Consider the following 15,797-nt stretch of genomic DNA (forward strand, 5'->3'; position numbering starts at 1 on the left):
GACAACACGCTCATATTCTTTTGCAAAAGTAATTGTTTATATTGCTATACGATGTAAAGATTTAGACTTGGTTTTTTTCTCAGTCTAAGCAAATTTCCTTTACCTGAATGCCAGACGTAGACTCGGCGGTCAGGTAAAATTTTTTTCGTCATTTCTATCCGGGCGATAACTTGTAATCTCGTAATTTGCCGCTTCGTTGTTGGGTTGAAGAATAGTAGCTAACCAAATATGTCGTAATATACTTTTTTTTTTTGATAATTTCCTCCCGATTTTTGATCAAATTTACAAATAAGAAGCAATCTTAAAGAAAAAATCGGCTTAGCTGGTAGTGATTATCCGTCAGCTGATGGTGGTATTTTTATAAGCGCCTGAGGTTTTTTAGCGGAACTAGCAATTCACCCAAAAAAATCTCGATTAATTTCGATGGACTCTACAGATATATATAAAGTGGACACAAGCCCTTGGTCTTGATGCCAGCCCTACAAAACACGCTGTCCTTGCCCGGTCCAGTTTTTAATCAACAAAACAACCGTGCGTAATAGCGTTGTTTTTCGTACCGGGCGCATCTCCGTCGCTTACCAAGCCAGAAACTCGCAAACTAGTATAACTGAGGTCTTGAAATCCCTAAGAACTATGAGTAGTTTGAGATCGTACGTAATTAGGTTTTATCTCAGGCGTACGTATGTTAGTGTCCAGGCACTGAGCAATACGCCGTCTAGGCTCTTGCACCTATATGGACTTTCATTTTCATCAGCAGCGCTTGGCGTTCGTTATTACGGTCAATTAAAGTTTTTTTCTTGGAATTCTTATGCTGGAATTCATGATAAATTATACATTTTCAGTCAGTTGACGTTTTTCGTTACTGGTATAGGTCAAAGGCTATCTGTCTGTTTCCGCGAGGTTGAAACTTAGCTGATTGCCGACGGTTAAACTACAGCATAAATATATTACTTGAAGTGCAGAAGGTAGACTAAACAGTAGCAGCAAAAATCGAAATTCAATGAAAGTACAGGTACAGACATATTCGAGTTACAGGGACGCAGATTGTCCATTTTAGAGTTTCAATATCACCGTAGCCCTCTTTACGTTTGGTGAGAAAATTCAAAACATGCTGTGATCGACACAACATTAGAAAATGTAGTCACAGGTTATGATTATGAAGGCGAAAATGTAAGACAGATCTTCATCTATCTCCTATGGTATAACGTATGACTTTCGATTTTCGTGCTCTTAGCTCTAATCTTCTAAGGCTCAAGTATTTTATTGATTTTGTCTTTGTAAGTTAATTTGCTTCTTTATCCAGGCGAGTGCATGATTAAATTTTTATGTTATTTATTAGGAAAATAAAGAGAGTTAATGAATTTACGTAACCGAATTTAACTTCCTGAGCCCCAGAGGCCCTTATTCCAATTTGTAATTTTAACTTCACTACACCATATGAAACAAAGTCCCCCGCCGCGTCTGTCTGTATGTACGTATGTTCGCGATAAACTCAAAAACTACAGAACGGATTTTCATGCGGTTTTTACCTATCCATAGGGTGATTCTTAAGGAAGGTTTAGGTGTATACAATATTAATGTCTTGTGTAAAACCATGTGAAGCAGGGCGGGTCGCTAGTTGGTTAAATTAAGCAAGGTTCCAAATTCAAAAACGAATCTACGATTCTGGGACTTAGGAGTTTAAATAATTGACTTGCTTTTACCTTATCAACAGTCGTAACCGAAATATAGAATTTAGTTTAATCATTCTAATATTATGTATCATAACTTCTTTGTAAATTTACTGGGCAAAATAATAGTCTCTGTTATTTTTTATCGATGTTTACATTTAATATGTTTACTGTAAACGTGATATTTTAGTCCCGAATATAAATATTTGCTTCTGATTATATCACTACTTCGTAATACGTGAGCTACGCTTAGAGTTGCCAGGTTTTAGCAGTGGGTCGAGCACTTGGCGCGTAGAATCGATATGGCCGCTGAGGCAGAACGGGTATTGAGCCTCTCAAGTGTGGCCAAGTCGTCAAATCAATCAATTTAATACATGATAACGAATCGCATAGCCATATCAAGTATAATTGTTTAGGCCTGTAAGATCATTTAACACCCAAATAGCATCTCCGATCCACTCCGATCAGTGACGAATTGATGATACGCCAGGCTAGAAGCAGACGGGTTGTCAATCGCCTGTTGGGTTCATTTAGCCCAATCCCATAGAGCTGCAGCTATAGGTTACTGCCACCACGGGAATCCCACACTATCTTCGAGTACTAATTTCCACGATCTTTAAATTCGACATGTCGGCGTAGGGTACATAATGCATTTTGCTAGTACAGGGGTTGCCAAAATTTTGAAGATGCTCATCATCAGTAGAAATCATCATAATATTATTTAAGAATATCAAAAAGCCACGAAAGTTGATCTAAGTCCCTCTACGTGTTAATTTGGGTGTCTTAAAGAGACATAACTGCAGGTCCAAAAAGCCGCAAGCGGCTCGCGAGCCGCGGTTTGCCGACCCTTGTGTATTCTTGCTAGTTTTCTCCTCCACAGCGTAAACTGGAGGCGTACCAATACCTCATATTATACCTATTCATCATTGTGTCTATTGGTTCTAGGACAAGCTGTTCCCGTACGCCGAGGAGCATGTCCAGAAGTTCCTCGAGACGGAATGGGAGAAGGAAGACGTGAAGGAGGCAGTGGGCGCTCTGCGAAAGCTGGCTCTTGAAGATCAGGAGAACAAAGTCGATGGAGCAGTTGCTATTCCCGGAGAGGTATGTTTTATTCCACTAAAGTTGTTCCCATACAGTGAGGATGCATGTCCAGAAGTTCCTCGAGATTGAACGGGAGAAGGAAGACGTGAGGCAGTGGGCGTGTCTTTGTATACCTGTAATTAGTCTAGTTACTCGGTGTATTGTCATATGCTGTGATGCCGTGTATATATTTAAATAAAATAAATAAATAATAAAAAATAACTCGAGGACAATTATCTACGTTCATCACACAAATAAATGCCCGGGATTTGAACCCGGGACCATTGACGTTATAGGCAGGGTCAGTACCCACTGGGCCAGACCGGTCGTTTAAATCAAATCGTCAAATTGTGCCCCATTTAATATTGGGAAATGAACCAAGTGGTACCATGTAATAATAGTTATTTACGATACAAGTGCAGAAAGTAGGAAATACGCAACGAGTGGTGATAAATTAAAACACGACCGAAGGGATTGTTTTAAATCGACACGACTTGCGAATTACCTATTCGCACGTGTATCGTACAACGTTTTAAAGTAAGTACATATGGCTCTTTAAAGTTTCGACACACGCACGGAAAGTGCTCATTCCCGCATGCGTGCGGAAAGCAGCACAATATGTACTGTAAATATTATTGCTTCATGGTATTTCTGTAAATCCAGGATGCATCAAAGGAGGAGCAGATTGGCGGCCTCGTCGGCAGCGTGAAATGGCAGATGTCGGCAGACCGCAAGGCCGGCCCGCTCAAACAGCTGCAGGGGCTCATCTGGAAGCAGGGCTACGACAACGGGGACATCAAGGGACAGTAAGTGTGACACGACTATTTCATGTTTTGGAATTCTTTATTAGGGTCTAACACTGACCTATCAAACATAGACAGTTAGTCCTCATAATGCTAATCTGCCAAAAGTGAAGCCGAAACACGATCGATGTGTGCTTGCGACGCTCGTGTCTTACGCTCAGCGACACACACATATATACAAAAATGGGTTGCCAGTGTTAATTTATTCCCCTCAAAGTAGAGGGATTTTACCCACATCCATATACTTGGCTATTAATCATTTGGAAGTGTGTATGTAGATATTAAATTTGTAGCAAAAGCGTTCAAGGTTACTTTAGGGACTTTGCATTTCTATAGTAGAGCAGCCCTCAAACTAGCTGAAACTCCATCCATCTCTCAGATAGAAGCGCATCAGTCAGAAATCTAAAACGAATATTACATAAAATAAAAATATGAATTTAAACTGTAATTTTATAAAAGACAAAACATAATTTGAAATAAAAGAATGAAACTAAAAATGTCTATAATTTTCTATAGTCATACAAGGAACTTAAGTAAGCATATTAATTTATCAATGTAATCGTCATGCCTCATTTGGAGGAAAAAAGATTCATATCACCTGGCAACATTTGTAAGTAATGGTGGCTGACGAAAATTTGGATTTTTGTATTTGCAATTACGTAAAAATATCACATTAAACACTATACTTACGCGTGAAATGTTATATCAGGCGGTTTGTTTTTATTCACTGATGTGTTGTGACACCCATTCACCGCATAAACAACCGTCTTTCTTGTATTTTTTTATTTATAATCGGGAGGTGTACACAAACCGACTCGATCTTGAGTACTGCGAGGGCCGTTCGGATACGATGACACGAATGCGACATAATGTCGTACTCGAAATGGCATACATACTAGGGATGTAAGGCATCTATGCTAATTATAAATCTATGGAGTCTAAGTTAAAATGTTTTGCGACTCTGGTCGCGGCAAGACTAAGCCCCCCATAATTGACGTGAATTCTACAACATAATGTGGCATGCTTCCATTCCCTTTCCATATTTACCGGTTTACATCTTTTTTTTTCAGACATCTACTTACTTTGACTTTGCTTAGACGTACATGGCCGTGGGGCATATTTTAAAGAAGATTATTTAAATAGCTTTTTCGTCGATGCCTTACATGAAATATGTTTTTACAATTCGGTTCAAACTCATTCCAGCGTGTACGACGACGTAGCAGCCGCCCTCGAGCAATGGCGCTCCACCGACGGCCAAAAAGTCTACATCTACTCCTCCGGCTCCGTACAGGCGCAGAAACTCCTCTTCGGCCAGTCCCTCGCTGGGGATCTGCTGCCGCGCATTGATGGCCACTTCGACACGGCTGTGGGACATAAGCAGGAGGCAGCTAGTTATACTGCTATTGCTGAGAAGATCGGAGCCAAGCCAGAGGAGATCTTGTTCCTTACTGACATTATTGAAGGTTTGTATTGGTATCTAAAGTTTACTTTGAAAACTTGCTGCTATTGGTGGCCACTTCTGACATCGCTGTGTGATATTGGGAGCGTGCACGACTGTCACGCAACCTAGTGTCCGCAAGTCTAGGGGAAAACGTCAATTCACTACATCTTATAAAACTACTCCAAAACTAAAAACTACTGAACGGATTTTCACACGGCTTTCATCTATCAATAGAGTGATTCTTGAGGAAGGCTTGAGGAAGTATATAACTTGTTAAGGTTTTGTGTAAATTATTTGAAATATAACGATGTTGTCGGAAAAAATCACGCTGGCTAGGAGCTTTCATCGAAAACGCTGCCTAATCCATTTGAGCTATAACAACACAATGTATGGTGGAGTTGTTTCTCATTCATAGGTCTACAAAAAAGTCCGCGATGTTAAATGTCTATCTTTTATGGATAAAATCGAGCAGCTAGAAAAAAATATGCGTTAGAACATTTTTCTTGGACTGCGGAAATGTGAGAAAAGGTAATCTGGAGCGATGAATCCAAATTTTTACTGTTCGGTACAGATGGAATTACCTACGTACGACGTCCCGACAATGCTCGCTATGACCCCAAGTAGTGAGAGTCAGAATGGCGGGTGTACCTAAATAAAATTAAATGAAAACCATACCATATTTTTGTACCTAATTTGTACTATTTAGTACCTCCTTTAAAAAAATTTGTACCTCACGGTACTTAAAGTTATCACCAAAAAACAGGTCACCCGCCATCCTGACAGTCAGAATGGCGGGTGTACTTTATTACGCTATGTTCCCGTGGTTATTGATAAATTCTATAAAAGCCAAATTTTTGTACCTTTTTTTGTACCTTCATATTAAATTATAATACGAGTCATTTTATTTTTGGTTTCCAAGTTTTACTCATTTTATATTTTGCTTGCTATTACAATTTTTATTATATAATTTTATAATTTTTCAAATTATCGATTTCATCTTTAAGAAAAAACGCTAAGGTACAATTATTTGGCGGCGGCGGCTCCCTTATGGTGTGGGGCTGTTTCAGTGCAAGTGGAGTTGGTCCTTTACATCGAATAAACGGTATTATGACGAAGGAAGTTTATGAAGGAATATTACAAGATGTGTTTCTTCCCTGGGCACGCCAAAATTTCGGCAGAGCGTTTATGTTTCAGCAAGATAATGACCCGAAACATTCGTCTAATCTTGTTAAACAATGGTTCATAAAAAGTAGAGTGAGGGTTTTGGAATGGCCCAGCCAAAGTCCGGACTTGAATTCTATAGAAAACCTATGGAAGGGGCTAGTTCGTCGTGTGAGTGCAAGAAATGTCAACGAAAAATTTGAACAATTAAAGGAGTGGGAACGCATTCCAAGTTCTTTCCTCGCGAAGTTGATTGCATCACTGCCCCAAAGATGCCCAGCTGTTCTTGATGCAAAGGGTTTCAGTACCTAGTACTAATCTAATATTTTGATTTTCAGTGCAGAATCTGTAATTTTTGTTGCTTTCTTTATTAATAAACCACTTACCTAAATTTCGAGTATTAGTTATTTTATGCACTTTTTTATAAACTCGTACAAAACGTGTTTCTTATATGGTGTCATACAAATGTAGTATATGATTTTACTCTCCATCTAAAGGACTTTCACATGATAATCATTTAGGCAGCCTTAGTCGTTCTCATAAGAACATACTAAAAAAAACACAAATATGATAGATTATTTTCCGCTACTGTACATCCTCGAAGTAGACCCCAGATGCGTTGGGACGACGACATCAAAAGGACTGCGGAAAAGAAGTGGCTCCAGGTCGCACAGAATCGTGACGAGTTGCAGAAAATGAAAAAGGCCTACACCCAAAGGGTAGAGAAGGGCTACAGAGAGAGAGAGAGAGAGAGAGAGAGAGAGAGGGAGAGGGAGAGGGGGAGAGAGAGAGAGAGAGAGAGAGAGAGAGAGAGAGAGAGAGAGAGAGATACTTAAATATATACAAACATCCATGACTCAGGAACAAATATCTGTGCTCATCACAAAAATCATGTATTTTATCCCTTACCGGGATTCGTCCAGGACCAATGGCTTCATAGGCAGGGTCACTACCCACTAGGCCAGACCGGTCGTCAAATCTGATCCGATGATTGGATTGGAGATAGTGAAGTGTTCCGTTTGTATTTCCAGAGGCCTCGGCCGCGCGCGGCGCCGGGCTGCGGGCCGCGCTGGTGGCCCGCGCCGGCAACGCGGCGCTGCCGGCCGCGCACGGCTTCCCCGTGCTGCACTCGCTGGCGCAGCTCTCCAGCAACAAGCGCAAGCCCCCGCAGGTTGTCTCCGCCCCATCTACCCTCCCCTAGCACGCCTTGCATGCACTTGTAGTTTGTTCACGGCACAGGTGAGTTGTTGCTAGTAGTTCGTTGCCTCGACAGTTGTTGTTACGTTGAGGCGATTAAGAGAAGTGGACCACCACGCGCGACCGATTCTCCATATAAACGTAAAACTCTTATTTTAAGTTCTGTGGATTTTTGACAACTGTCATAATTTGACGTTTCAGGGATAGCAATCATTTTTTAATTGTACACATTACCAAAGAGAATTTTGAAATAGAGGTGGATTGTCAAAGAAAACTTTGTAGCCACAGTAAATTTACTGCCGTTTTTCGACACATTATAAAACTTTTAAAACGCCATTCGACTTTGACCCTTATTCTTTCACTGATATGTGTTCAATTTGCTAAATATCAAAGAGTGGCGCCATCTCACCGGGCCCTACCAAAAGGTTATGGCGCCATCGCTCGAAACGATCTGCTATACCTTTGGCCTTTGATCTATTAGACGGCGCCACTTTTTGATATTTAACAAATTGAACACGTATCACTGAAAAAATAAGGATCAAAGTCAAATGGCGTTCTAAAAGTTTTAATTATGTGTCGAAAAATGGCAGTAAATGTACGTCGCCACAAAATTTTCCTTGACCATGAACATGAACTCTTATTTAACTGATAAACACATTCGCATGTTCAAATTGAAACTGTTGAAAAGCAAATGACATGAGTCATGATGTAAACAATTTTGAAATTTGTTTGGGGGAATATCTGTGTTTCTTTTAAAGCCACGTTTTCACTATTCTGAGCAAAAATTTTGTTTAGAGCATAAGTTTGCTCACCTATTTATTATTTAAGCAACTGTTTCCATTCACCTAACGAACGAACGATTGTTCGCTCTGAACTATCCAGAGCACCAAGTGAAAACGCGGCTTTACGAAACTGCAACACTGGATTTATTTTTCGCTGGACAATATAAGTATACTAGCCATGTGTTTCATAAAGCTGAAATGAGATAGTACAAAATATGTATACTTATTTTAGTCTAAAGGTTTATGATATATGAAAGTCAATGATATTTTCCTGATATTTTTCATGTCTAAATAGTGCACTTTAAATATAAACTCTCTATGTTTCTGCGAATAAAGTATTGAGGTAGTAAGTAAAAATAATTATGTCAAAATGTATTTCCAATATTTTATTTTGGTTCGTTATTCTCACAACAATTATAAGGAGTATCTTTTTGACTGGCAGTACCAGGAAACATCAGAATTCCATGGAACCAAAAACCAAAGTGTAGTCCCTATTTTCCTCTGTGGACATAATTATTCTAGACAACATTTTTACACGATTTGATGTCTTTTAACGACAACAATGGCAACATGGACTTATATATTTTTTTGATATTGTAATTATTATTAAAATTAGAAGCTTCCAAGGATGTATATGGAGTGCGTTTTTCACTCCTAATACATATAATAATTAATAAAATCTAAAATAATACATCCAACGGTGTAAAAATATTTTTCAAGATCCATATAGGAAAACAGGGACTTTATGTTTGTATGGAGAAACAGTCGTCCACTATCCTGACTTAAAAGTTGTGGTCTAGTGGTATAAGTAATAACACTGTCAAAGCTTTTTGCCTAAATATATCGTATACTTCAATATGGTTGTTGGCTTCAGCATCTATTTGTTCCTTGATCAGATATACCCATATCTACTTAGTGGATTTATAATTTTTTTACTATTTACTATTATAGATACCAGTATCTGCTCAAGTTGACATGTAGTGTTGTTGTATATTCATATTATATTTATTGTATTCTATTGTAGATAATATCCGTTCTTAATGTTTATTTAACTCTTTTCGTTCTGGTGGTTATCTGCAATAACCACCTTTTATCGACCAATTTGTTTAGTAACAGAGCCATCTATAGTTAAAGTATCGTATTACGTGGTCAACAAGAAGGCCTAAGTTGGATAACAATGTCATTCGCAGTTCGCTCGACGACTGTTTGTGGAACTAAATTTTTATTCGAAAACCGCCGTTTACGGAAATGTGAAAGTGTGATTTTGCTGGCAAGTAAAAAAATTATAAATAATCGTTTTTTTGCTGTGTTTTGTGATACGTATTATGAAATATACTTATTCATTTATTTTAAGTGAAAAATATTTACAATTTGATTTATAACTTTTGGTAGAAGTGAACTTATTCAAAGTGGTTAACAGCGATAACCACCGTGGCACAATTGTTTTTTTTTACTCGATTTTTTTTTGTAAAAAATAATTTCACATGTAATAAAAAGAGTTAAATATTCAGGTTTTAAAAGGTACCTTTAGGTAAAAGCTGACTTATTCAAGGTGGTTAACAGCGATGACCACCGTGACACAAATATTTAGGTATTAAAAAAGGTTTAGGTAATAATATACTTCAAAACGGTCATAAATATAATAATTATTTCTGTTTTAGATACTAATTTAACGACCAAGAAATCGAAAACGCTTTAATATACCTTTAGACGATGATAGTATTTACAAAAACTCCAAAAAGACCCGAACTGTTGCCCAGATAGACTGTGCCTAAAGGATTTCAGACGTCATGTTTATCAAGACATGCTAGCCCCTGCTTATGTTAATGCCAGCAGCGGGAGAGCAAACAGCAGTTCTAGGAAGAGCAACACTAACTCGCCGACTTATGCATCTATAAAAAAACACAAACCCTTTGTACCAACTTCTATAAGGCATGCAAGTAGCCAATCATCTACCAATAAGAGGTACATCGCGACGATGCACTGTGTGGAGCTGCAAAATATGCAAAGTACCACTTTGCTACCGTAAAGAGGGAAATGCGTGCTTTAATTCACAATTTTGTTTTGTATATAATACAATATTTTGGCAAATAAAACTGTGTACTTGTTTCACGGTGGTTACGCCTACTAACCACCCTGTAAAACACCTCCTTCAAACAGAAAATGAAAAAAAGTCATGGATTTTCATATTAATAGCCCAAAGCAATAAATAAATGCAAAAAATAAGTTTTTATTATAATAAACAAAAATCTGTGACACAAAGAGTTAAGCCATGATATATACATGAAGCGAAAGTATGATTATTAAATATATTCTTTCAAGTACCACTAAATTCGTCGAATCTAGCGCGAATACGATATCTATGCATGTCGAAATAGTAATAATCAATGAAGATACACACTAAACTGTGTAAAAAATTGTTTCCTACTTGTTACCTTACCAATTCGCGCCAGCTTTTATGAATTTACTATTTTTTATTATAGCGCCATCTATTACTATTGCAATGAAGCAACTTGAGTCCTGCTAACTGATAAATATTTCAACAATTATCCGTACCAAAGAGAATTTGAAATATATGTGGATTGTCAACGAAAACTGTAGCCACAGTAAATTTACTGCCAACACATGATTAAAACATTTAGAACGACATTTGACTTTCATCCTTATTCTTTCACTGATATGTGTTAAATTTGTTGAATATCAAATGTGGCGCCATCTTACCAGGCATTGGGCAAAGGTTGTGGCGCCATCGCTCGAAATGATGCCGCCTACCTTTGGCCTTTGATATATTAGATGGTGCCACTTTTTGATATTTGTCAAATTTAACACATGTCAGTGGAAGAATAAGGACCAAGTCAAATGGCGTACTAAAGTTTTAATCATGTGTCGGAAGATTGCAGTAAATTTACTGTGCCTACAAAGTTTTCTTTGACAATCCACTTCTATTTCAAATTCTCTTTGTCCGTACGTCTCGTGAGCGCTGTTGTAAAGCAATTATAGTCTGGCCAACCATTTCAGCCACTAAAAGGAGTAAATTAAAAAAAACAATGAGTCTTTCAAACTAGTAAGTTTATATCGTCGGGTTACAACCAAAACTCACTAATTATCACCACAAGTTTATAGCTGTAGTGAACCTTATTGGTATCGTAATAAGGTTGATATTTGTTTAATTATTGGTGAGTTTTGGTTGTCACCTGACGATATGTAGGATATCGTAATCTGTATCATTGTGGCTTTATGGATATCAGAAATAAAATTGGTTATCACATATTTGGTTGTATTTATTTAATTACATTTTGTTATAAGGTCTGAACTGAAGTAATTATTTATGGTGTGGTGAACGTTGGATACGCATTAATGATGCTATCATTGATCAGGATTTGGTGTTAATTCTCAGAGCCAAAAAGATACAAGTATTAATTACTTAGCATGCCTATAAACCAAAGAAGTGAAAATTTATAGGAAGAATTAAAAACGAGCAATAAGTATGCTATTATCTTAGCTGTATCCAATCATTCATTTAGTAATGGCTAAATAACTGTAAACTTTAAAATTTACTCATTCATATACCCATTGATTAAAAAGAGATAAAAGAATACTTTTAAGAAAGTTTTAAGTGAGTGATAGCTGGCAAGACTTTGGTGTTTGTAGTTTTTAGAATTGAAATTTTGGTGCAATCTCATTGGTGTTGACTTGACAAACATGTGGTGTTGGTAGCTTATATAAAAAAAGTTCAGTACTTTATATCTTTTACCATTTGATGTTGATAATGCCAGTGCAATGGACACATTTTTAGAATATGTAAGTTTGGTATTGCTGAAATTTGTAGTGTTTTGTGTCGCATAAGTAGTATGGTGAATGGTTATCGTCTAATGTTTTTATGGTTACTAATTTGTTTTCTAAGCATGCAAGTACACATTTTCCGTAATAGCTGTATCAAGATAATTTAAGTATGTATTGCACAGAGGTTCCCAGGTTCTTGTATCTGTGGATCCGCGTACGAAGAAATTATTAGTAAGAAATAATCGCGGCACACGAGAGGTTAAATCATAATTACAATTTTTTTCAGGAGGAGGAAGAAAAGATGCCCGCCAAAGTACCCAAGACTGACGCTGAGAAAGACGTAAAGGAGACCGCCGAGGCGGCCACCGCGGCCGTCGCACCCGACGCACCGGACGCCGGAGAGAAGATGGACGTCGAGGCTCCCGCAGCCGACGCACCCGCCACTGACGAGCCCGTCAAGGTGGTCACCGCCATCGAGGAGATCACCGACTCCAGCGAGCCCGTCGACGCCCCCATGCTCGACGTCGAACCCGTGGTGGAGGAGGAGAGCAAGACTGAAGAGAAACAGACTGATGAGGCCGCCAAACCTGAAAATGGCGAAACCGATGCGAAACCAAAGGAAGACGTGGAGATGGACAACGGGGAGGCCGCTCCCGTCGCCGAGGAGACCCCTCCCGCCTCCACGGTTATCGAGGAGGTCCCCCTCGACAAGGAGGTGCTCGCCGACGCGGCCGACGACCTCGTGCCCGTCGTGGAGGAGCCGCCCGCCGCCGAGGACATGGAGGTGCTCCAGAACGTCGGCGAGGTGCTCGACAAGGAGTGCGACGAGATACTCTCCAAGGTGCAGGACGTCACGAACTTAGATAGCATCCCCGTTAAACCCCTCCTGAACCCCATCGCCGAGGAAACTATGGAGACTGAAAATACAGATACGAATGATATTGTCGATAGAATACTAGATACCGAGTTGGAGCTAGAGATGAAACAAAACGAGATTTTGAATACGGCGGCCGGCGAGGATAGTGAGACTAAAGCAGAAAATGGTGTCAAGGATGAGGCAGATGTCAAACAGGCTAATGGAGTCGTGGATAAAACTGCGGACAAAATTGTAGAATCGGACAAGAAAGAGGAGAGTAGTTCGGTGGAAGTCGCGACAGAAGTAAAACCAGACGTGAGATGCGCAGAAACACAGGTAGAACATAAAGAGATCGTGGAATCCGGATCTGCGACAGGAAGCAAAGAGGCAGAGGAGATTGTAAAGGTGACCGAAACGGAGGAATCGCCAGAGAAAACTGTCGAAGAGAGCAAAGTTGAAGAAAACAAAACAGAGCCTGAAACTATCGAAGAGAGTAAGCCCGTCGAGGAAAAACCGGTCGAAAGCTCAGCCGCTGAAGCCCAGCCCGCCGACAGTACGCCAGCCGAACAAAAGGAAAACGAAACGAGCAAACCGGACGAAACGAGCCAACCGGATAAAACTAGCAAACCGGACGAAACTAGCAAACCGGAAGAACCGAGCAAACCGGACGAAACTAGTGAACCACAAATGAACGGCAAAGCGACAAACGGAGACACGCCAAAAGTGAACGGAGACTCCGAAGACGCCAGCTCTAGACTTCCAGTCGTGAATGGTAAAGCGACAGAGAACGGAGAAAGCGAGGCCAACGGCGACTCCATGGACGCCGAGCAGGGGCAGCAGGGGCAGCAGGGGCAGCAGGGGCAGGGCGAGCCCGCCGAGCGCAGGCTCAAGGCCGCGCCGCCCGCCGAGCCCGCCGCCGCCGTCGAACAGCCTACGGAAGCATAAAGCTGACACGGTATGTACACACTATTCTGCTTTTACCTCACTTTTTCGAAAACAACTGATAGTCTATTGCATTTCTTTGTACGCTCGACACGAATGAACGAGCCACACCTGTCTCATTTTAGCGTATGAGTGCGTCCCGGAGGTTTGCTTTAGCTTAGCGAGCGTGGAAACTTTCTGCCGCTTTCATTTATTTGACAGATAAAAATCTACATGAAATAATTTTGTTTCAATCATGTAACCTCTGGAGTTGCAGGCGTCCATAAGCTACGGAGACTGCTTACCATCAGGTTTGCCGAATGCTTGTTTGACAGTTTTACCACTGACAGTATAAAAATGTGATTTATTGTTGTTTCCATCAACCCACGTATCTTGATAATCAATTTTTAATCCCTGCAACAAAATGAAAACTTGTCAAACAATAACTAAGGACATTTTATATTTCCAGAGGATGGAGAGCGTATTTGCAGAACTTCGTAAAGTGTATGGTCCACATCGGAATGACAAGACTGAGGTTGCTTCCACGCTGAACGGCATCACTTCCTAGTTTATACGTGTATTAAAATTTTATGTGTACTAAGCGACGGCGGCCTGTGCCTGTTGCCCGTGGGAACTAATTTAACCAAACTACGCGCACACAATCATTTTAGGCGTTTTTTTAAAGCGACGACACGTTTTTGGTATATGAAAATGTCATTATTGATATAAGAAATACAGAATACTCAGATATGCTTAGCTTACATTTCCTTTTTGACTGAATCTCATTAGAAATTAATTTATATACAACGCACATTTGTGTCCTGGTGGTGCCAAACAAACCCTTAAACCACGACGATGTTTCATTAAGCATGTCCGAGTGTTTCGTTCGCTTGCACATTCCTTCATACGCTGTTTCTAATTGTGATGTGTTGATATCCGAGCAGAAGGCACCGACCGCCTCCGTTTCTCGTATGTGACTAAGGTAACTATTAAATAAGTATTAATTGTATTGTGATTCTTAAGTCATACATATTGAATTTCCTAAATTTCATCCACTGCCAAACTAATTGTATAGTTTCATTTGAAGTTGGATTATAAAATTGTACTGTGATAGATAGAAAGATAGAATGGAGAGTGGTGCTTGTGATTTGGAGGCTGTGTTAGTGTGGTTGGTTTTTGTTTCCTACTTATTTTAAGCTCTAATTTAAATGTTTTATTTCAACGACTTTCTGCCATGGTGCAAACTTATTATTTAAATATAAATTGCTCGTTCGTCGGTCTATAAATAAGTTTTTTTTATGGTTTATTTAGCTTTAAATGGAATTTCTTTAGCTTTAAGGCTGTCTTGTTAGAATGCCGTGCGGAAACAATTTTATAAACCAACTTAAAATGAAAAACGATCCTTTTGGTCTAGACTGATTTTGTAATAATTTAATTAAGTTTATAATACCATTTAGCCATTCTTGAGACAGACGTGGTCTATAGCCTACGCGAGGAGACGCGCCCGGCGAATGTTAGTCTACCTAGGCTTTTGTGGCACTAAGAAGGCGAAAAAGGAAAAACGAAATCAAGGTATAACTACAACTATCACTATCTTTTTTAATTTTGCGCCTTTTTGTTGACACATATATCTAGCCCAGACAATACTTCGCAGTAGTTCTATAGAACTTGCATTTTTCCGACCAGTTGTATAGATAAAGATGGAAACTATCCGCGCGTAGGCTCTAGATCACGTCTGTAAGATAAGCTCCTTACGATTAATAATAAGAAAACATACTATATCTAGTTCATACATTTTCTACGTCGAAAATGGACAGGTTTTGAACGCAATTGAAATAATTTAATTGTCACGATTGCATTATGACGTTGAAATATAATGGAAGTAGAATTTTTAAACGTGTATTTTATTTCACAACTGCCCTTTATTTATTTATAATTTGGGTACAGCTGATGCAAACTGCTAATGCGATATTGTACTACGATATTAATCTGATGAACAGTAAGGTTATTGCATACAAGCAAATATGATAGGGCCGATATGTACAATGTATAAAGGTCCTTAAAAACAATAAAAAAAGGTATGTACAGGTGTACAGCGTATGC

General features: G+C 39.2%; 1 protein-coding gene across 1 annotated transcript in view; it reads left to right on the top strand.

The window, feature by feature from the left end:
• Nucleotides 1–15,590, top strand: part of LOC133528534 (claspin-like) — a 39,376-nt gene extending 23,786 nt beyond the window's left edge. Inside the window, exons 16-21 of the mRNA XM_061865933.1 lie at nucleotides 2,616–2,771; nucleotides 3,414–3,556; nucleotides 4,757–5,016; nucleotides 7,187–7,326; nucleotides 12,204–13,728; nucleotides 14,164–15,590. Coding sequence (XP_061721917.1) covers nucleotides 2,616–2,771; nucleotides 3,414–3,556; nucleotides 4,757–5,016; nucleotides 7,187–7,326; nucleotides 12,204–13,718 — 2,214 coding nt within the window. The 3' untranslated portion in view covers nucleotides 13,719–13,728; nucleotides 14,164–15,590. The remainder of the gene's footprint in view (nucleotides 1–2,615; nucleotides 2,772–3,413; nucleotides 3,557–4,756; nucleotides 5,017–7,186; nucleotides 7,327–12,203; nucleotides 13,729–14,163) is intronic.
• Nucleotides 15,591–15,797: the final 207 nt, after the last annotated feature.

The sequence above is a fragment of the Cydia pomonella genome, chromosome 19 (assembly GCF_033807575.1).
Source record: "Cydia pomonella isolate Wapato2018A chromosome 19, ilCydPomo1, whole genome shotgun sequence".
Lineage (NCBI taxonomy): Eukaryota > Metazoa > Arthropoda > Insecta > Lepidoptera > Tortricidae > Cydia > Cydia pomonella.